Source organism: Nuphar pumila, chromosome 4, assembly GCF_984573655.1.
Source record: "Nuphar pumila chromosome 4, dmNupPumi1.hap1.1, whole genome shotgun sequence".
In the NCBI taxonomy this organism is placed as follows: domain Eukaryota; kingdom Viridiplantae; phylum Streptophyta; class Magnoliopsida; order Nymphaeales; family Nymphaeaceae; genus Nuphar; species Nuphar pumila.
This window is the reverse complement of record NC_143252.1, coordinates 130,022,986-130,045,485: the sequence shown is the minus strand read 5'-3', so window position 1 is coordinate 130,045,485 and position 22,500 is coordinate 130,022,986. Positions and strand designations below refer to the sequence as shown.

Sequence of the window (22,500 nt, the reverse complement as noted above, 5' to 3'; positions counted from 1 at the left end):
TTTCAAACTTAGATAATTTTTGGACTTGGTTAGAGTTGACCAAGTCCAATATTGGTAAAAATTGTCTGGTGCAGGTTGACGGCAGCACCAGACACTTGTTGACCCACACCCAGCCATGTTGAATGCTGCACCGCACCAATGTGGGACTGTGTCAACATGGGGGCTTTGGGGGTGCAGAAGCACCCATATGACGTAGCATACAAAGAGAATATTGTGGCAAATGCTTCATTACGCAGGCAACATGTATCCAACCAAGACTCTGAACATTTCAATCACTAAGCTGGTTACATGATACTATTTGTTACACGGCAAAACAATAAGCAACATAGCTCACTTAACAACAAATTCCTCTGTAGTTAAAATCAATGAATGGGGAAACATTTGAACTTGCTAGGAAGAAAAACTGACCGTGTTCAGAATTGCTCCTTCAGAAGATTGCTGAGAAAAACCAAGCATCCGATCTTCTACATCCGTAGCCATTAGTGAACCTTGTGATATTCCAGAAGGGAACCCAACTTTATTTTGATTCCACAATCCTCTAGAACCTGAGCCATCTAGTCTCAACTGCAGAGAACTTCCTTTAGCTGAAGCAGGAATCCCATTTACAGATGATTCCTCCCCCTCTTCTGACTGTCTCATATTTGCTGAATGTGAACTTAAAGTGTTCACTTTAGGGACAGTTTTCTCAGGCATAGAACCCTGAAAAGACTCTTTGCCAACCCTAAAAAATGACTCTTTGCCACCAGAAAATGAAGAGAGGTGCTCCAAATGATCAGTGTGCTGAATAGAAGGCATGGAAGCGTGTTCCATCCGTTTATCTTCAATTTGACCATGTGTCATTAACTTACCCTTCTTCGAAATCAGGTCTATATTATTAACAGCATCATTTTGTTGAGAAAATTGATTTTGAGAACACTCCTTCAAGGGAAGTGCAGAATCCATCCTTTTTCTCTTCGCATTGACTTTCTTGCTATCTTTTGAACCTTTGGGAATGTCATGCTTGTCCTGCGAATTTCCTGATCTCGTATCCTCCATACCCATATTTGCTGCATTATCATGTTCTCTTTGAGAAGTAGAACCTTGATCAATGCAATCCTGCCCCAAACCTTCCATTCTAACTGGTCCAACAAACGGCCTCATAGAACTAGAACTTCCATTCCTGTTCATATTATTCTCAGGAAAAACAGCCTGATGATCTTGCATAACACCGACATTCTGAGCTAAACCATGGGAAACTTCTTTTGATTTACCTCCATAAGCAACATGCCCAATTTTAAGAGATGGATCAGTGCTACCTCCATGAAGCATTGAGGTTTCTGGTCCATCTCTGTCTTTTAACCTTACATCTAAAGGGGCCGCATTTTGAGCCCCACCAGAAAATGGCAAGCGAGATGACTTCAAAGCATCAATGTCAAGGCCATGTTGGCTAATAACAGTTTCCATTGCCCTACAAAGAAGAGAGGTGGATTAAAGCAATAAGCATAACATAAAACTAGAAAATCAGCATGATATGCGAGGGTTTTTTTTGGATATATTTTCAAAAGGTGATTTTCTTGGGGAAAACTCGGAAGCTATGAATAATAAAAAAGATAAGAAATAATAGGTTTTATAGTATTTTTTCTTGCAAAAATATAAAGAAACAATTAGAAAAGGTTTTAAAATATAAAAGAAACAAAAAAAGATACTTAAAATATATTAAAAAAAGAGATGCTTTTTTAAAATCTCAGGAATATCTTAGGAAAATCTCAGGAAAATATTGTGATAATATCACAATATTTTTTGTGGTGGTGATATTTTGAAATTCTCGGGAAATCTCGGCTGACCATGAAATATCGATAATATCTCGACATTTTCAAATATTGGTGACTATGGGTATTATAAGTCGAGCATAATTCAGGCAAAAATATCCACTTACATAAAAATGATGTTAAACTTTCATACAAGCATGACACAAGTTCAAGAGTCAAGAGTGCAAATGAATAAAAAAAGTATGTGCTGATGTCTCAAATCAAATATAAGATTGGCAAAAAATAAAAAAGATCATGACATTGCACTTTAATTACGTGACTTGCCACAAATGAGAACTAAACCTAAATAAATAAAAAATTATATTGGTCGGCTAAAAAAATGAACCTAACCACAAAATAAAGAGAAGCCGGCGAAAGATCAAATGATTTCAAGGACAAACACAAGCAATTGCCTACGGTGTGCCTACATGTGCATTTACAATGAGTGTCTACTATGTGTGTGAGTGTGCAACACCAATTTCAATTCAAATTTTGCATCCATCAGCTAAAATATTAAACTATACTACAAACCGCACGTGCACACACATGCATGAACACAAACCTATGTCACATGGGTGCGGGTGCGGGTGCGGGTGCGGGTGCGGGGATTCGGCACTTCCAAAAAACCCGGGTGCGGGGTGCGACAGGGGCAAAAATGTAAATATATATATATATATATAAGGGAGAGAGAAAATCCTTTACGAAAAAAGGATTTGAAAAGCAGCTGACATGAGCTGACAGCAGCTGACTGCAGCTGACAGCTCCTGTCAGCAGAGAAAACCCTTTACGAAAAAAATGAGCTGACAGCAGCAAAAAGGAGCTGTCAGCAGAAAAAAAAAAATTAAAATTTCGTAACTCAGCTGACAGCAGCTGACTGCTCCTGTCAGCAGAGAAAACCCTTTACGAAAAAAAGGAGCTGACAGCAGCAAAAAGGAGCCGTCAGCAGAATTTTTTTTTTAAAAATTCGCAGCTCAGCAGCTGTCAACAGAAAATATTTTAAAAAAATTTGGCAGCCCATTTCATAGGGCAATTTTTTTTTTTAAAAAAAAATCCAAAAAAGAAAATGGACCTAAATGATAAATGATCCTGGGTGCGGTCAACGCACCCAGGATCGGGTTGACCGCACCCGGTGCCGCACCCGCTCCCGCGTCGAGTCGCGTCGACGCGGGTGCGGCACCCTGCTAGCCGAATCCCTGTGACATAGACACAAACGTACCCACTGTGCAGGCATGTGCACACACATGTTAAGTTTGTCATATATATATATATATATATATATATATATATATATATATATATATATATATATTTGTAATAGGTAATACCCAATAGGGCTATTTCAGTCCTTTTGCGGTATAGGTTGTGCCCACTAGGGGCACTAGTGTCTGCATATTTTTTGTTTCCTTTATTTTTTTTTTTTTTGTGAATTCCTGTTTTTGTAATGTGCAATATTGTCATTGCCCAAATATAACAGTTGGGAGATCCCCAAAAACTATATTTATAGTTGTTGGGAGATCCAAAAACTATATTTATAGCTATGTCACACGGACTTGGCTAGGGGGTCGACGCACCCGCGTTGACACGCCCCGACACGGGTGCGAACATAGGTGCGGCTTCGAACACGGGGCGGACTCGATCAACAGGTGTCGGATTCGGTCAACGCACCTGCGCCGAGTCTGTCCACTTTATAGACTCGGTCAACTTTGACCGAGTCTATAAAATGTCCATATTTGAAATTTATTTTGGAATCGGGTCGAGTCCGGACCCGACCCAGATCCAAAATAAATTTCAAATCAGCACCGGGGTCGAACCCTAAAAGGGGCTTACGACAAGGGGAGGGGCTTACGACAAACCCCTCCCTGTCGATCCTTTCCTCTCCCCCAGCCGATCGGCAGTCCTCATCCTCTTTAGTCTCGTCGCCAGCAAGCCTCTCCCCCGGCCACCGGTCCTCTCAATCTCAGGTATGCCCTCCCTCTTCCATTCTTCTTCCTCTTCGTCCAGCAGGGGGCTCCCTCTGCCTCGTTCGTGTTTTCCGACAGGGGGCTGCCCCCTGCGTCGGATTTGTGTTCTTGTAGGGGGGTCCGCCCCCTGCCTCATTCTTGTTTTTCGGCAAGGGGCGGAGGGCCCTGCCATATTTTATTTTTCGGTAGGGAGATCCCCTGCCTCAGATATATTTTTCGGCAGGGGCTCCCCCCCTGCGTTGGATATGTGTTCCGGTAAGGGGCTCCGCCCCCTGCCACGTTCCTGTTTTCAGGCAAGGGGCGGAGGCCCCTGCATCGGATATGTGTTCCAGTAGGGGGTCTGCCACCCTGCCTCAGTTTATTTTCCGACAGGGGCGGAGGCCCCTGCCTCAGTTTATTTTTGCTTTAAAATTTACAATCTTATTATTAATTTATTGTTATATATAATTATATATATTTTTTAAATATATATATATAGCTGAGTCCCTGTGTCCAAAATTTTTGAAATTGTGTCGCACCCGCACCCACACCCATGTGACATAGATTTATAGTTGTTGGAATGCTCCCAACAGCTATATTAGCTCTCACTTGTGTACATGTAGGGGTGCATCCCCTTAGACGGGTATTGCTTTCTCAAGCACCCAATCTCTCAATAATATTCATTCTTTTTACTTGTGATTCAAGCCCATAAGTGGCTTGTGTATGAGTTTTGTATTGACCCATAAGTAGTCATTGTGTTCTTGTAAGAACATAAGAGGCATCTATTTGTATTTTTTTCTCTTTCATTACATGGTATCAGAGCCTTGGTGCTCCTTGATTGCTCTTTGTATTTGAAGATAGTGTAGTGGACTGTGAAGATCGTAGGAGAGTCAGCTTGTAGCTCAAGGAAGTATAATATCGTGTGTTTTTATGGTTTTTAAATTCGAAAACTACGAAATTTTGGCTAAGTACTAGGTGACATCAGATGGGTCTGGTTGTGGACCAGAGCCCACTGACAAGACCAAAAGGAGACAATTAATATTTGTAAAACTTTTTATTTTTAACCTTTAAATTCAAGCAAAAATCAAGCAACATTAAGGTTAAATTCAGGCGAAATTCAGAGGCAAAAATCAGGTTAAGTATACTGTTAGATGTGTCTCGTAATTCTGAGAACATTGGTATTTCGTTTTTTCTGAAATCAGGTTACAATTGGCCTAAAAATCGCGCTTTTTTAAAAAATGACCCATCTATTTCTACATTTTTCTAGATTGGATCAGATCCAATCCACTCCATTTGATCCAAGTTGATATGGATCTGGACCCAGTCCAGGACCCATATTAATAAGGATCTGGTCCAGATTGGATCCATATCGATTTTGGATATGGATTTGGATCTTGGATTCAGATCCAAAATCAAAGTATAATTAATTTAAAACTTTAAATTCAATTTAAAGGTTAATTTGAGTAAGAATTCTTCTATAAGAGGACTTCCAGAGGGGGGCAACACCCTCTGGAATATTCTTAAAATTAATTATTTCATAATTAAATATTAAATAATTAATAAAATTTAATAATTAATTAAATTTCAAAAAATATTTATTGGATAAGGTGGAGTTCTACATGAAGTAGAACTCTACCTAGATGGGTTTTCTAGAGAGGGGAATCACCCTCTAGATAAACAACAACAACAACTACGCCTTCATCCCAAAAAAAATGGGGTCGACGATATGAACCAAAAAGGAAAATCATTTCGGGTCTTCCACATGAATCCTTCTCCTCCAATCATTTTTATCCAATGCCATGTCCTCGGTGAGGTTCAAAGCATTCATATCCTTGCTTATTATCTCCATCCAAGTCTTCTTAGGCCTACCCCGATCTCTTTTAACTAATATATTATCCAATTTCTCCATCCTTCTAACTGGAGCATCATTAGGCCTTCGCCGAATATGTCCAAACCACCGTAAACGATTCTCTCTCATCTTATTTTCAATGGATGCAATGCCTACCTTCTTACATATCTCCCCGTTTCGAATCTTATCTAGATAAACCTCTATTTAAAATAATATAAAAAAAATAAGAGATAATAACGAGAGGTTAGAGAGATAGAGTTCTACCTTTGGTAGAACTCTACCAACTATGGGATAGATATCTCTAGAGGGGGTGTCACCTAAAAATAAGAAAAAATAAAATTCTAGATAACATGAATTATAAAAAGGGGTTGTTTTCCCCTCTCTAGAAACACGTGTTTTTAGAGATAGAGGGAGAGAGTAGAACTCGTGGGAGAGAGATAGAAAAGAAAGAGAAAAAAAAGAGAGAAGGAAAGAGAGGAAGAAGGAATCCATCCTTCTCATCAAGAATCCGACAATTTTTCCGATCTATTTTCGTTTTCAAACTAAAGTACGGGTTTCTCTATAAGTCTTAGGAGAAGAAAATGGCATAAATCTGAATTTAAGTATACATATTTGAGGAAAAAGGAAAAATCTATAATTTAATCCAAAACTACATCTATATGTATATATAATATCGATTATATACATATATATAGGTTATTTCTTGTGATAGTCTATTTCCCTATGTGCACAAATCTGGAAATATATATAAATATAGTTCCAGATTTGTCGATACTTATGATTTTAATTTTTACATGAGAAAAAAAGTTATGGAAGCATTTAGATATGTTTTTCAATATTTTGTTCATGAGAATATGCATGAAATCGGTAGTTACCGAATGTATTCTATGCTTAATATATATATATATATATAAATTTTAGGCCCTGCCGATTTTGGCATGGGTCTGTTGTAAGTATTTGTGTTCAAGACAATAGCGACATATGTAGCATGCTATTATTTATTTCTGCATATAGTTGTTCTTGCTGAAAATACTTTGCCCAGCCAATTTCCTATGTTCAAACTGTTTTGTTGGGTGATGCTGTTATTCTGGCCAGATTTGAATCAGTTTGATTTCACATCATAAAATATGTTTTGACACTTATACGTGGACTGTTATTAAATTTTATTTTTCTGACTGATAATCAGATTTAACATGCTATTTCGGGGACTGTTATTAAATCCAAGTTGTTGGACTGAAAATCAGATTTAGAATGCCATTTTGTGGACTGTTATTGAATTTATTTTATTCTGGCCAACTGTCACCAGTTTGATTTTATGAAACTCTGTTTTGACACCACAATGTGACTGTCATTAAAAAAAAATGTCACAGCCACTATGCTGATCAGATTAGAATCATGTAATAGATGTAGACATGGTTGGATGTTATGCATACCAAACTGCTTTTGCTGATTATGCATATCAATTTGTTTTGCTGATTATACATATCAAAATTTGTTGGTTGTTATGCATATCAAAATTTGTTTTGCATATCAAAATTTGTTTTGCATATCAAACTGTTTTGCTACAGTACATATAAAAATTTGTTTTGTTCTTATGCATATCAAAACAGGTTTGATGTTGTTATGTTGACTGCTGTCAGCACTATTCTTTTTAGTTGTTCATATGTTGTTATGCTGTCGATTATAAAACCTGAATTTTTCCTTGATGTAAACTGACGTAAAAAATTGTGTTATGCTGTTACAATGGACTGCCTATAACCCGGATGGATGCAGCCTATTTTCAACTGCATTTGGCGAGTTGTTAAAGGCAGCATTGCTGCATCTTTTGTGCAGTCACATAGTATTGTTCACAGCACATTATTGTGCACTCTTGGTAGCTCAGCATGTTGTTGCTTGCTTTAGCACAGCAGTAACATGTGGCTGACCGCATGTCATGGTGCCAGATGATACAAAATATATATATTTACGGTTTGCACTTTAATCAGATTTCATTGTGCACAGCCTTGCACCAGGTTGGTAGTGTTGACATGTTATATTTTTCTGAACAATGGAACTATGTTCGGATTTGAATCATATAGACTGCAGGGAGACATATACATGTTTTGGATTTACTTGTGCATGTTATACATTCAATTATTAAATGTGCACATCATACACATAAAAAATCTGAAATTTATTTGATGTTTGTATAAATATGATCATGTAGATGTTTGGGTGTAATGTCGCGTATTTTCACACCTAGTTAAATTTGAAATTCTCGAAAATTTGGCTACGCCTGGGAGGAAAATCGTTTGAGTCTCGATTCTAGATCGATGTTTTTGAATCTGGGTTTGACCCAAGCCTCATTTTCTAGGTCTAAGCGAGCCAATCGAAATGTGAGAAAAAGTTTTATTTTCGACCTTTAAATTCAAGCAAAATTCCAGCGAAATTCGGGTTATTTTCGTGCGAATTTTAGAAGCAAAATTTGAGTTATATATCGTTAGATGCGTCTCGAAATTCTGAGCGCAACGATATTTTATTTTCCTCGATTTGGGGTACGGTTGGCCCAAAAATTGCTTTTTCGAAAATTGAGAAGTTTATCGGTTCGGATCCAGACTTGGATCGGATCGGATGGATTTGATCCAAATTAATATGGATTTAGACTTTATCCAAGACCCATATTAATCTGGATTTGATCCAGCTCAAGACCCATTTGGATTTTTTAGATGGAATCTTGGATCTAGATCCAAATCCATGGCCAACGATTTTTTTCAACTTTAAATTCGTCAAAAACCTTTAAATTGAGGTTTATTAATGTTAAGAAGTCTCCTAAGTTGATTTGGAATTTTTTGAAAGCTTCTGAAAATTTATTTAATATTTAATATTTAATATTAAATAATTAATTTAATTTAATTCCGAAAATTTATTTTAATGTTTGTTTAGGACTCTTAGTAGAGTCCCTAGACTTAACTAGAAACATCTAAAAAGATTTGAGAGACTAAAAGTTCTTTTAAAATAAAATTTGAAAAGTCAACTTTAGAGTTTCAAAATTTTCGAAAAAACCCTTTAGAGGAAGAGTTCTGAGAAGAGAAAACTCTCTCTTCTCCAGCCCATTTAGAATGGGCTGGAGAAGGGGGGGGGTCCCCCTATTACCCTATAAATACTCAAAAAAAAATAAGAGAGAAGAAAGAGAAAAAGAAATAAAAGAAAGAGAAGAGAGAGAGAAAAAGAGAGGAAGAAGAAGAAGAGGTGGAGGTTCAATCTTCTCCGGCCATCCATCCACCTTCTACCATCGTTTCTTCGTTTTAGATTCATGGTACGGGTTTCTCTCTTGCTTCGGATGAGAAAAATAACATCGATTCGATTTCCATGTGATGTTTTTGAGAAAAATCCATGGAAAAAGAGGTAATATAGTTATTTACTCTAAAATACACGGATGAAGTTTTGTAAATCCTCTTTCATGAAGATATTTTTGATTTTATACACCTAGCAACAAAAAAATTTTGTACACGTGTATTTTTATGCCAAAAACACATTTGTTTGACGGTACAAATAATTTATTAAGTGTTGATATTATGGTATTATTGATCTTCATGGATGACTCATGTTTTGGATCGTTGAATGCACATAAACACATGTTATAATATTTTATCTTCATGTGTTCTTCATGAAAAATCTGTGTATTGGTGGCCTATTGGTTCACGGTATTAAAAATAAGAAAATTATTTATTTTGGCACCGCGGGGTGGTCGGACCTAGCCGACTGGGTCAGTCGGGCCAAGGCTGACCCAGCCGATTGGGCTAGAGCTGAGCCCCAGTCGGCTGGGTGTTGGGTTGCATATTGCTCAAAAAAAAATTTATCTCTTTGATGTCACAGGGCAGTCGGCCCAAGCCGATCGAGTCGACTGGGTTAGGACTGACCCAGCCGACTTGGTTGGCTGGGTGCAGTCGATTGTTGCACTAAACAGAAAAAAAACTTTAATTACCTTGATACAGTGGGCCAGGGATGACCCAACCGACTTGGCCGGCTGGGCTGGCGCCGAGCCCCAGCTGGCTGTTGGTCTGCGTTTTTCAAAAAAAAAAAAGGTTTTAAAACAGTGGGCCCAGCCGACCTGCAGTCGGTTGAGCCATGGGCAGTCAGCTCTAGCCGACTGGGTCGGCTGGGTGGGTTTGGCTGCGTGCCAGACCTAGCCGACTGGGTCGGCTAGGTCAAGTGTATTGAAAAGAAAAATTATAATAAAATAAAATAAAATTAATACAATATAGTGTGTGGTGTGTTTTGAAATTCTAGTTTCCTGTTAAGTGGGTGTATTCGAATACATGCTAAAGAATGGAATTGTTACTTACCGGATATGTTGAATTAAGGTAACATTGGTGTATGCATACATTTAAACTGATGAGTCTGACACGTGTGCCATTACTGGCATGCGTACATGCTTGATTAAAATGTGTAGCGCATAAGAGCATGCATATGACATAAGCCTGTGAGTTGAAGCATGCGTAAGACAGGAATATTTGCATTAAATGAAATCATGCTATGAACATGAATATATGTATTGAATGGAAGCATGTACTAAACTTGGATACGCGTGCACTCATGCATATGCTTATGAATTTTATTATTTTATGCACATCTCAAAAGTTTGCATACATGAATGTGCATTGAAAAGCATGTGAAAGTAATGTATAGTGGCATGTGATTGATGATTTTTGCATATGAATGCATTGATGATCAAATGGATCATCTTAGGTTGTGTGAGCCTTGAGCATGTGTTGCTCTTTGTTTAAGTTGTTCTATGCATTGTAGAAATTAAATATGATATTATTGTTCTTATTACATTGTTCCATGTTGTCACGGGTTGTAATCCTGTGAAGAGCTTGGCATGTTGATTTGCGAGCTTATGTTATTAATTTTGCATGTTGAATTATAAATTAAAAGAGATGAATTAATAACAAGATAAAAAAAATTAAAGAACAGTGTAATATACGTTTCATGGATGTTCTTTCTTTAGTGTGGGAATCTTAGATATTGCAGTTTTGGAGAAACTGTGAGGATACTAAAACTCCGTGTGCATTGTTGTTGCCTTTGAACCCGATATTGAGGTTATTCTCCTAGCCACGGTTTTAGGGAGAATCTACTACTTTGTCAGGAGGTGGTGTGTAGACACAGCTATTATTTTGGTATACCAAAAAATTTGTTATTATGGTTGTTAATTTTCATGGTGTCCCGACATTTTCAATGTTTCGATAGATGGTATTGATTCCTGATATCGGTCGAGGGCTACGTTTGGAACCCAGTAAGAAAATACAATTTGTGTTCTAAATTACCTTGGGAACCCTACTTGACCTCAGAAATTCTTACCCGTTTTAAGTATCTGCGGACAATCGTAATTAAAAAAAGAAACTTAAATTTTATGCATTTAATAAGGACATGCATATGAAAAGAAAATTCTGATAAAAGATAATAATAATAATAATAATGTATTCATGCATTGCACTGAAATCATTCATATTGCTGCTATGCATTAGATCATGCATATTTACTTATGCCCTTAATTGTGATATATTGGTGAATGCATGATGTTTTTAAATCCTTATTAAATGTCTTTAATGCTTAAAATATGATCTTTGTTAGTTATTAAATGTATCTTCATGCTTAATAATTGTTCCCTATTGCATGAATGATTAATTGAATTATGAATTTGTCATCATTGTGTCCTAAAATATTGCATGAATCTTATTTATGTTGTTTTTACTTGTTTGATTCATTAGAGCGATTCGTACGCAGGATTCTTTGAATTCTGACACCCTATTTTTTGTGTTTTTCGCAGCCTGAGATGCCTAGTGGGGAGGACTTGCTTCTGAGAAGGGTCACGAGGGGACTATACGACTCCAGGGCAGATTCTTGGGATGGCATGGCTCTTTCTTTTTGCTTTCTTTACTTTTATTTACTTATGTCTCAGACTCTTTACATTTGAATAAATAAAGTTTGTTTGATTTGGTTTGGTATGAAAGATGAATATAAGATCCATTGTGGTAGTGGTTGTGTTTTAACTGTAAGGCTCAGGTCTCTGAGAATGTTTTCGCACATGTAAAAAAAAATTGTCACTTTTTCATGAGTACGAGTTGGGGTCATTACATTGGGACTTTATGCATGAATTGGATCATAAAGTGTGTTTTGTGTGTTTTGCAAGCATCTGTTCGCATGCGTATACAATTGGTTTTATGTGCATTATTGTTTGATTGAATGTGCATTGTGGACATGTTTTGAAACAAGTGTGTTGCATGTTCACTAAAATTTTGCATTAGACGCATAAATCACTTTGAGATACCTTTGTGGTCAAATGTGAACCACTGCGGGTCATGTGGGCTAGGAGCATGTGTTGCTCTAATATAGTTGATTTAAGTTTATGCATTGCAAAATTGTTTTCTGAAATTATTGATTTTCCAAAATTAATTGCACTCTTAAAAATGTGGTGGGTCAGGGCCCGAGTTGGGTTTTACATGTGGATTTGAAAAACGGTTCTTATGTAAAGAACTTGAAATTGTTTAAAAAGGTAAAAAAGATTAAACAGTGTAATTAATTATTCATGGATGTTCCTTCTACAGTATGGGAATCTTGGATGTCGATTTTGAGAAAACCGTGAGGATACTAAAACTTTGTGTGTGATTGTGTCCCTAAACCCGATGTGGTGGTTCACCTTTCGGTGATGGTTTTAGGAAGGTTTCGGCCACTTTACCTAGAGGTAGTGTAACTGTTAAAATGTATCTAATATATATATATATATTGTATATTACATCAATACCCAATAGGGGTATTTTTGTAATTTCACATAGTTGTTTTAGAAAACAACTATTTTCAATTTTTGTTAAAATGTATTTTCTTTTTCTTATTTTTTACTTTTATTTTTTGTATTTTTTAAATAACAAAAGGGGCTCCAACCATAGAGTCGTTGGAGCCCCCAACGGTCACAAATATGACCATTGGGGGCTCCCAACGACTCCATGGGAGCCCCCTTTTGGGCTCTCCTTTTGAGGCATTTTGCCTCTCCTTCTCTCCTCTCCCTTTTGTATAAATAAGGGTGATCCCCTTGTATATTTTTCATTCTTGAGAGCTTTCTCTCTTCTCAATAAGAGGCTTTTTATATTGTTGCCTTCTTAAGGGTTTGTGCTTATATTGTCCCTTTGTGGACTTGTGATATCGTCTCTTTTATTCATTGTTGTAAGTGCTTGTATGCACTCTTTATATTTCCGCAATATCTCTTTACATGGTATAAGAGACACTCGATTCTAGAAGGAAAGGTGTGGTTCGTGTATTTCATATTTAGTGGATATCTTCTCACTTCTTGGCAACATCATGGAGACAAAGATTGACCTATCTTTCAAGCTCAATGGAAAGAATTATATGATGTGGGCATCGGCAATGGAAAATAATCTCAAAGGAAATAAGCTTTGGGGTTTTGTCATGGGTACCGTTCTGGAACCTAAGCTTATGCTCACGAAGATTGAAGAAGGTCAAGAAAAGGCTCTTGAAGGAGATGCTCGCCTCAAGGCCATTGAAAGTCATCAAAAGGAAGTGGAAGATTGGGAAAGCAATCACGCAAAAATCCTTGCGTGGTTTATGAACAATGTGGAGCTTAAGGTATGTGTTAATATAGCTAAATTTCGTAGAGCCAATGAGGCTTGGTCCTTTATGAAGGGTATCTATACCCAAAAGGATCTTGCAAGAGCATACTTCTTGCAAGAAAAGATTAGAACCACCAAGCAAGGTGATTCTAGCATTCAAGACTATTATAGTGCTTTAAACCCACTATTGGATGAATTGGCTCTCTTGGAGCCAAAATGGGTTTCTATGGAAGATATTGATTTAAGGCAAAAACAAATGGAATAAGAGCGATTGTTTCAATTTCTTTTTGGGCTACGTCCCGAATTTGAGCAAGTGAGATCTTCACTTCTCCATAGATCTATTTTTCCTCCTATTGAGGATGCTATTGCCGAAATCACTCAAGAGGAGACAAGGCTTGGCATGAGTAAGCATGTTGATGAAGTCCTTGTCGTATCAAAATCGGGTAATAATGTTAGAACCTATAAGCCTCCTCATTTTGGGAAACAAGGAAACTACAATAGAGGAAGAAAAATGATTGTTTGTCATTATTGCAATGAGTCGGGTCACATTAGACCCGCTTGTCCAAAGCTTATTGGAACCTTCAAGCCTAAAGTGGCCTCTCTTGAGGAAACGACCACCAAAGAAGATGAAGGCAAGAACAATGACATCAAAGAAACTCTTGGACAAATATCTATGGCTCTCCAACAAATGCTAAAAGTTTCTTCCTCCACATCGGGTGCGGCTATTGCTTCATCATATTCACCCGGTACGTATTCTTGGATCCTTGACTCCGGAGCTTCTTTTCATATGACCCCTCATGAAAATGCACTTATTGATGTTTGCACCAATTCAAAGGACTCTTGTGTCTCTACGGCCGATGGAACCTTTTTAAAATTTTCCAAGTATTGGCTCTTTTAAAGATTCACAAATTTTTTGTGTTCCAAAAGTAAGAGTTGTTCCCAAACTAAATTTAAACATATTTTCGGTTTCTCAAATTGCCGACCATGGATGTAAAATATCTTTCTCATCTAATGGTTGCTTTGTGCAGGATCTCCGGTCCGGGAAGCGGATTGGGCAAGGCCATAGAAAGGGAGACCTCTATTATATGGACCATCTTGATCTCCCTACAAACTTTTTTTTTTCTTATGTCCAAGAAAAAAACATGGAAACTTGGCATAAAAGACTTGGTCATCCAAGTTATTCCAAAATGTATCTTTTTCCTTTTGGAAACAAATTTTGTAAGGAAAAAGAAATTAATTGCAAAGATTGCATTTTTTGAAAAATGAAGTCTATTCCATTTCCAACTAGAACTTTTCTTTCATCAAGGCCTTTTGAATTGGTGCATTCGGATGTTTGGGGGCCTTCTTCGGTTATATCTAAAGGGGGTTATTCATATTATGTTACATTCATTGATGACTTTACTCGGTATGTTTGGATTTATTTTCTTAGTCATAAATCGGAAGTATTGACTTTCTTTAAAGATTTTCATAAAAAGGTTCAAAATCAATTTCAAAGTAACATATCTATTTTGAGATCCGATTCCGGTGGCGAGTACTTATCTCACGAATTCCAAAACTATTTAACCCAAAATGGCATTTGCCATCAAAAGTCATGTCCTAGGACTCCCCAACAAAATGGCCTAACGGAAAGGAAACATAGGCATATTATAGAAACCGCTAGAACATTACTTATTTCTAGGAATATTCCAAAGAAGTTTTGGGCCGAAGCCGTTCTAACCTCAACCTATCTAATCAATAGAATGCCCTCTTCTAAGTTAAAAAATGCTTCTCCCTATGAAAAACTCTTTAAATTTTCACCCGATTTCAATCATCTTTGTATTTTTTGTTGCAAATGTTTTGTCCTATTACATAAAAGGGATAAGTTATCTCCAAAAGCAATTGAATGTGTTTTTCTAGGATATGGTGAAAATCAAAAAGGGTATAGATGTTATGATTTTAAGAATGATAAACTATATATTTCAAAAGATGTAACATTTCTAGAAGAAGAAAACGGTTTTGATAAACTAGAAGAAACAAATGAAATTGACTATATATTCTTATATGATCTTATTGATGACATACAAGAAGATTTTCTTGAAAACATTGATGATTCTCATGAGGTATCCCCTCTTGACATAACACCCTCAAATGATAGTGATTCAAATATAAATGTTCATGATAGTGATACCAATATAAATGTTTACTCAAGAAGAAATCAAGAAAATCCTATTAGTGCCCTCGAAAAATACTCTCAAATTTCTGAATCCACTGAGAAACCACAAGTTAGGCATTCTTCTAGAATATCAATACCCCCAAATAGGTTTGTATCCTATGATTCCTTAACTCCCAACTATCGGGCATGTTTAATAACCCTACATTCTTATTTTGAACCGGCACACTATAATCAAGCTAAATATATACCTCATTGGGTTGAAGCAATGCAAGTTGAACTTAATGCGTTAAAAAAGGCCAATACTTGGGAAATAGTTAATCTACCCTCACACAAAAAACCTATTGGTTGTCGCTGGGTCTTAAAAGTTAAAACAAAAAGCGATGGCTCTTTAGAACGATATAAAGCTAGATTAGTTGCTAAGGGATACTCCCAAGAATATGGCATTGATTACGAAGAAACATTCGCTCCCGTAGCTCGAACGACCAGTGTCAGGACCTTAATAGTTGTTGCATCAACCAAAAAATGGCCTATTTATCAACTTGACGTAAAAAATGTTTTTTTAAATGGAAGTTTAAGTGAAGAAGTTTATATGGATCCGCCACCCGGAATAAATATTAAGCAAAGTCAAACACTTCGGCTTTTGAAGGCATTGTATGGCCTTAAACAAGCTCCTAAAGCTTGGTATGATCGTTTCAGTGATATCATGATAAAGTTAGGATTTCACTCTTGTTATACTGACACTGCTCTTTTTGTTAAACATGCAGGTTCTAGTATCGTAATTTTGTTGCTTTATGTTGATGATATGATTATCACTGGGAATGATCAAAATAGTATTATTAATGTTAAAAATCTGTTAAAAAATAATTTTGATATGTCTGACTTAGGTTTTCTCAGATATTTCCTTGGAATTGAAGTTGCATATTCTCCTAGAGGATATATTTTGTCACAGATGAAGCTTGCTGCAGATATATGTTCTAAGTCTGGGATTTCTGATGATAAGAAAGTAGAGACTCCGAGGTTATTAATGTCAAATTGAGGTTAGAGGATGGAGTTCTTCTGGAAGATCCCACACCTTACAGACAACTCATTGGGTCTCTTACCTATTTAACCATCACTAGACCAGATATCACTCATGCGGTTCACTCTGTTAGCCAATTTCAGCATGCTCCTACAACTGTGCATATGAGTGTTGTTCTCCGAATCATCCGCTACATTCGGAATACCATCAATAAAGGGCTATTTTTATCCTCCTCTTCTTCCTTGAATCTTCTTGCTTATACTGATGCAGATTGGGGAGGTAATCCCAATGATCGAGTCTCAACTACTGGTTTTTGTGTTTTTTTAGGAGACTCTTTGATTGCCTGGGGATGCAAGAAGCAGCAGAAAGTTTCACTATCATCCACTGAAGCTGAGTACCGGGCTATGGCAACCACGACAATGGAACTTGTATGGCTTCGCAGTTTGCTTAAAGACATGGGAGTTGATATTACCGAAGCCTCAAAGCTATGTTGCGACAACAAGAGTGCCATCTATATTGCGAGCAATCATACTTTTCATGAGCGTACAAAAATATCGAAATGGATTGCCACTATGTTCGTGACGAATTCTTGCGAGAAACTATTGCTCTTCCATATGTCACTTCAGAATATCAGTTGGCGGACTTCTTCACTATTGCTCCTCGCTTCATGTTTCTTCTTGGCAAACTTTCCGTCATTTCCCCGTAAAGTTTGAGGGGGGGTGTTAAAACGTATCTAATATATATATATATATATATATATATATATATATATATATATATTGTATATTACATCAATACCTGGTAGGGGTATTTTTGTAATTTTACATAGTTGTTTTAGAAAACAACTATTTTCAGTTTTTGTTAAAATGTATTTTCTTTTTCTTATTTTTTACTTTTATTTTTTGTATTTTTTAAATAACAAAAGGGGCTCCAACCATAGAGTCGTTGGAGCCCCCAACGGTCACAAATATGACCGTTGGGGGCTCCCAACGACTCCATGGGAGCCCCCTTTTGGGCTCTCCTTTTGAGGCATTTTGCCTCTCCTTCTCTCCTCTCCCTTTTGTATAAATAGGGGTGATCCCCTTGTATATTTTTCATTCTTGAGAGCTTTCTCTCTTCTCAATAAGAGGCTTTTTATATTGTTGCCTTCTTAAAGGCTTGTGCATGTATTGTCCCTTTGTGGACTTGTGATATTGTCTCTTTTATTCATTGTTGTAAGTGTTTGTATGCACTCTTTATATTTCCGCAATATCTCATTACAGTGATGACCCCAACTCATACCCTTTAAAAATGCAGAATTTTTTTTTTAAAAAAAAGAAAGTCATTGCAGAAATATTCTTAGAGACCCGAGGCCTTTACAGTTTCACTCACCATTGGATAACTCAATCAACCACAAGGGATCTTACACTTATTATCCACACCATAACAAACCAAATTTTATTAATTAAGAAATAATAGTCATGAGACAATTGCATTAGAAATCAGAGTGCATAGACAATTAAATTTAAAGAAAAAGAAATTAAAGAAGAGTCACGTTGTCCATCTGTGAAGTTGTCTAGCAAACGTGTAGCCCTCATAGCTCTCTCAAAAGCGAATCACTTTATTGATTCTCTGCGACTGCGAAAAATCACAAAAGTAAGGTGTCAAAAATCCGAGAAATTCTGCGTATGAATCCCTCTAATGAAACAAATAACCATAAAGAACATAAATAAGATTCATGCAATATTTTAGAAGAATGCGATTATCACAAATTCATAACTCAATTAACTATTTATGCAATAGGAAACAATTATTAAACATGATAGAACATTTAATAAATAACTGGGATCACAAATTAAGCAATACAAACATTTAACATGTATTATGAAACAACATCATGCCTTCATCAATATATCACAATTAAGGGAATAATTAAATATGCATGATCTAATGCATAACAGAAATATGCATGATTTAAGTGCAATACATGAATAAATTATTATCGTTTATCAGAGTTTTTTTTTATATGCATGTCCTTATTAAATGCATACAATTTAAGTTCCTTTTTTTATTACTGTTGCCCGCGGATACACCAAACGGGTAAAATCCCCGAGGTCAAGTTAGGTTCCTAGGGTAACTTAGTACACAATTTGTATTTTGTTACTGGGTTCCAAACTTAGCCGTCGACTGAAACAGCCTTCGGAACATTAGACCACTCATCTAATGTTGGGGACACCAAGGACCACTCATCCACAAGTGTCACTTTTCTTGGTATACCAAAACAACAGTTGTGTCTACACACCACCCCTAGGCAAAGTGGAGAATTCTCCCTAAAACTGTGGTCAAGAGAATAACCTCAATATCGGGTTCAGGAACAACAACGCACACAGAGTTTTTGTATCCTCACGGTCTCCAAACTGCTAAGCCCAAAATTACCTTTTTATAGAAGGAACATCAAGGGATCGTTAATTACACTTTTCTTTTTCTTATCTTGTTATTAAAATCGATTTCATAAATTTGCAAATCAATATGCAAATATAAGCTCGCAAGTCAACATGGGCAGCACTTCACGGTCTACCACCTGTGGCAACAATAGAACACTGTAATTAAAACCACATCAAATATGATTTTTGCAATATAGAAACAAGGAGCATACCAGCTCAAGGCTTTCACATCCTATGATGATCCATCTTGATCATCTATGCATTCCTATACAAAAATACCAATGCATTCTTTTCACATTACATGTTTTTCAACGCACAATCATGTATGTCAATTAAGAGATGTGCATGAAACAACAATATTCAAATGCATGTATTCACTTTTCATATGCATGTATTCACATGCTCATGCCCAATGCATACTTTCATTCATAAATCTTTTCACTTAAAACATGTGGACACCCATGCACGTAGGTTCATGCAATAACACCTCACTTTCATATGTGCTCATATAACCATTTATATGCAGAAACATATCAACTTCATGTATACACCTGCACGTGAAGCAACTGTGCAAATAACAGTCTAACTAAGCATGATCTAATACCAGTCTAACTAAGCATGATCTTCCAAGTGCAATCATGTGAATATTCATTTGCTTACATGCATAAAACTGCATTCATCATCATAAGCAAATCTGGAAAATTACAAGATAATCACATATGAAACTTGTATGTATTCTTAACATGTGTTTAGAATACCCATACTTGCAAAACTTTTAAAAATTCAAAATCCACAACACATGTTTTATTTTATATATATATATATATATATATATATATATATATATATAGAACACATGACCCAACCGACCCAAGCAGCTGGTTCTGGCACGCAGCCAAACCCACCCAGCCAACCCAGTCAGCTGGGTCAGATACTCAACCCAGCCACCTAGTCTGCTGGGGCTGACTGCCCAAGGCTCAGCCGACTACAAGTCGGCTGGGTCCAACTGTTTAAAACTTTTTTTTAAAGAACCTACTACACCCAATCGACCCAGTCGACTGGGGTTCGGTTCACGCCCAGCTGGACCCAACCAGCTGGGTCTGATCTGGTCAGACCTGGCACGGCCTGGCAGGGGACTGCCAGGTCCAGCCGTTTGGTTCTGTCTGACCAGACCCCAACCACACCTGGCAAGGCCTGGCACATCAGGCCAGATTCAGCTGGCCTGACAGCCAACCCACCAGGGAACTAAAAGAAATACACCTATATATTTTTTTTTCTAAAAACATAGGAATCCTTTTTTTTTGTAAAACAAGCCTGCCCACACCCCTTTCAAATTTCGGTTATTCATGCTTATGCTAATACATATACGAGCTGCATGAATAAACGATTTTAACCTTTCGAGTGAACATGGCTATGCTGAATCTGCATGCACGTACAGCCCACACCACTTGTATACATTTAAATGCTTATCCAAAACCAAGAATATGTATCTATTCAAAGTTTCATAATATCACAAAACAATAGGCCACCAATTCACAGACTTTTAATGCAAAATACATGAGTATAAACTATTCTAATAATGCTTATATGCATCTAAAGATCCACAACATGGATCATCCATGGAGATCAATAATACCCTAACATAGACACTAACAAGCTATTTGTATCATCAAATAAATTTATTTTTTTAGCATAAAAATAAACGTGTACAAAATTTTTATTTTAAAAAGGATAACAATAATCAAGAATACGTCCATGGAAGAGGATCCATGAATCCTCCTCCATGTACTTTAGAGTAAACATCCATATTCACTCTTTTTCCATGGATTTTCTCAAAAACATTGCATGGGAATCAAATCCATGCTCTTTTTCTCGTTTGAAACAAGAGAGGAACTCGTACCTTTACGAACAAGAAAATTATGGTGGAAACGATGGATGATCGAAAAGAGAACCTCCTTCCTCTTCCTCTCTTTTCCTCTCCTCTCTATTTCTTTGTTTTTCTCTCTTCCTCTCTTTTTCCTTCTCTTTCTCTTTCTCTTTCTTCTTTTCTTTCTTTTTGATATATTTATAAAGCTCTAGATGGGTTGGAAAAGAGAGTGCAGCCCCAGCTGGAACTCTCTTCTCACTCACCCATTTTCCCGAATTTTTCGAAACTCTTGAAGTGTTGACTTTTCAAAGTTAAGTGTTTTTAAAAGTCTTTCTTAAAGCTTCTAAGGCATGAACAAGGGCTCTATAAAGAGTCCTAAACATTCTAAAAAATAAATCTTGAAATTAATTAAAATTAATTAATTACTTTTTTAAAATTAATTAATTAAAATTAATTAATTAATTTTTTAAAATTAATTAATTAATTATTAATAAATAAATACCTAAAAGCTTCCAAAAATCATATTATTGAACTGAAACACTTCTAAAGTGATTTTATATGGGTTTAAGGGCTCTACTTAGAGTCCTAAACAATTGTCAAATTAAATTTTTGGAATTACATTAAATTAATTAATTAATTAATGTTAAACATTAAATAAATTTTCAGAAGCTTTCAAAAATTACCAAATTAACCTAGGAGGCTTCTTAACATTAATAAACCCCAATTTAAAGGTTTTTTATGAATTTAAAGTTGGAAATCGTTGGATCTGGATCCGAATCCAAGATCCAAATTTATCTCAAAATCCAAATGGGTCTTGCATTGGATCAATACCAGATTAATATGGGTCTTGGATAGAGTCCAAATCCATATTAATTTGGATCAAATCCATCATATCCAAGTCCAGATCCGAACCGACAAACTGCTCAATTTTTGAAAAAATGTGTTTTTCGAGCCAACCGTAGCCTGAATCAAGGAAAATAAAATATCATTGCGCTCAGAATTCCGAAACGCATCCAACGACATATTACACGAATATCATATTTCGAATTTTGCTTAAAAATAATCTGAATTTCGCTTGAATTTAAAGGAGGCTTCTTAACTTTTTCTCACGTTTCGATTGGCTCGTTTTGGCCTTGACAATGAGACCTGGGCCTAGCTCAGATTCAAAAACATCAGTTAAAAAATCGAGGTTCAAACAATTTTTCTCCCAGACTTAGCCAAATTTTTGAAAATCTCATAAAATAACTAAGTACGAAAATACGCGATATTAAAGGTAGTGTTGTTGACTCAGCTGTAGTTATTGGTATACCAAGAAAGTGGCATCAATGGTTGAGGATTTTCATTGACGCCCCGGTATTAGGTAAAGATTCCTAATGTTTTGATGGAGGTTGAGGAATCCTGATATCGATTGATGAACAATGATGGAACCCAGTAATAAAATACAAATTTTGTGTTAAGCTACAATTGAAAACCTAACTTGGACTTCGAGAATGTGCCCGTTTTGAGTATCCAGGGATTTAAGGAAAAGCGAAAACTAAAATTTTTGTATATTTAATAGAGACATTTATACAAAAATAACTCTAATAACTTAATAAGTTATTCATGTATGTGTATTTAATCATGGATCTTTACTGTTCTACATTAGCTCATGCATTCATGCTTATTTTGTTTTGCATTATATTGGTTATTGCATGATACTTGTTTAAATGCTTGAATGGTAAGTTGATTATGAAATTATTGTTATTATATTCCTCTGAAATTATGCATGAATTTGGTTTATGCTCTTTCCTTTTCATTTTGATTTTTAGAGGAATTTGTACAAAGGACTTTGGTTCTTACCCTGTCTTTCAAAATATTTTT

General features: G+C 36.3%; 1 protein-coding gene across 4 annotated transcripts in view; it reads right to left on the bottom strand.

The window, feature by feature from the left end:
- LOC149841047 (uncharacterized) overlaps positions 1–22,500 on the bottom strand; it is a 167,809-nt gene that overhangs the window by 128,191 nt on the left and 17,118 nt on the right. For all 4 annotated transcript variants that reach the window (XM_090003557.1, XM_090003554.1, XM_090003556.1 and 1 more), the window contains one exon: positions 409–1,447. In XM_090003557.1, coding sequence (XP_089859683.1) covers positions 409–1,447 — 1,039 coding nt within the window. The remainder of the gene's footprint in view (positions 1–408; positions 1,448–22,500) is intronic.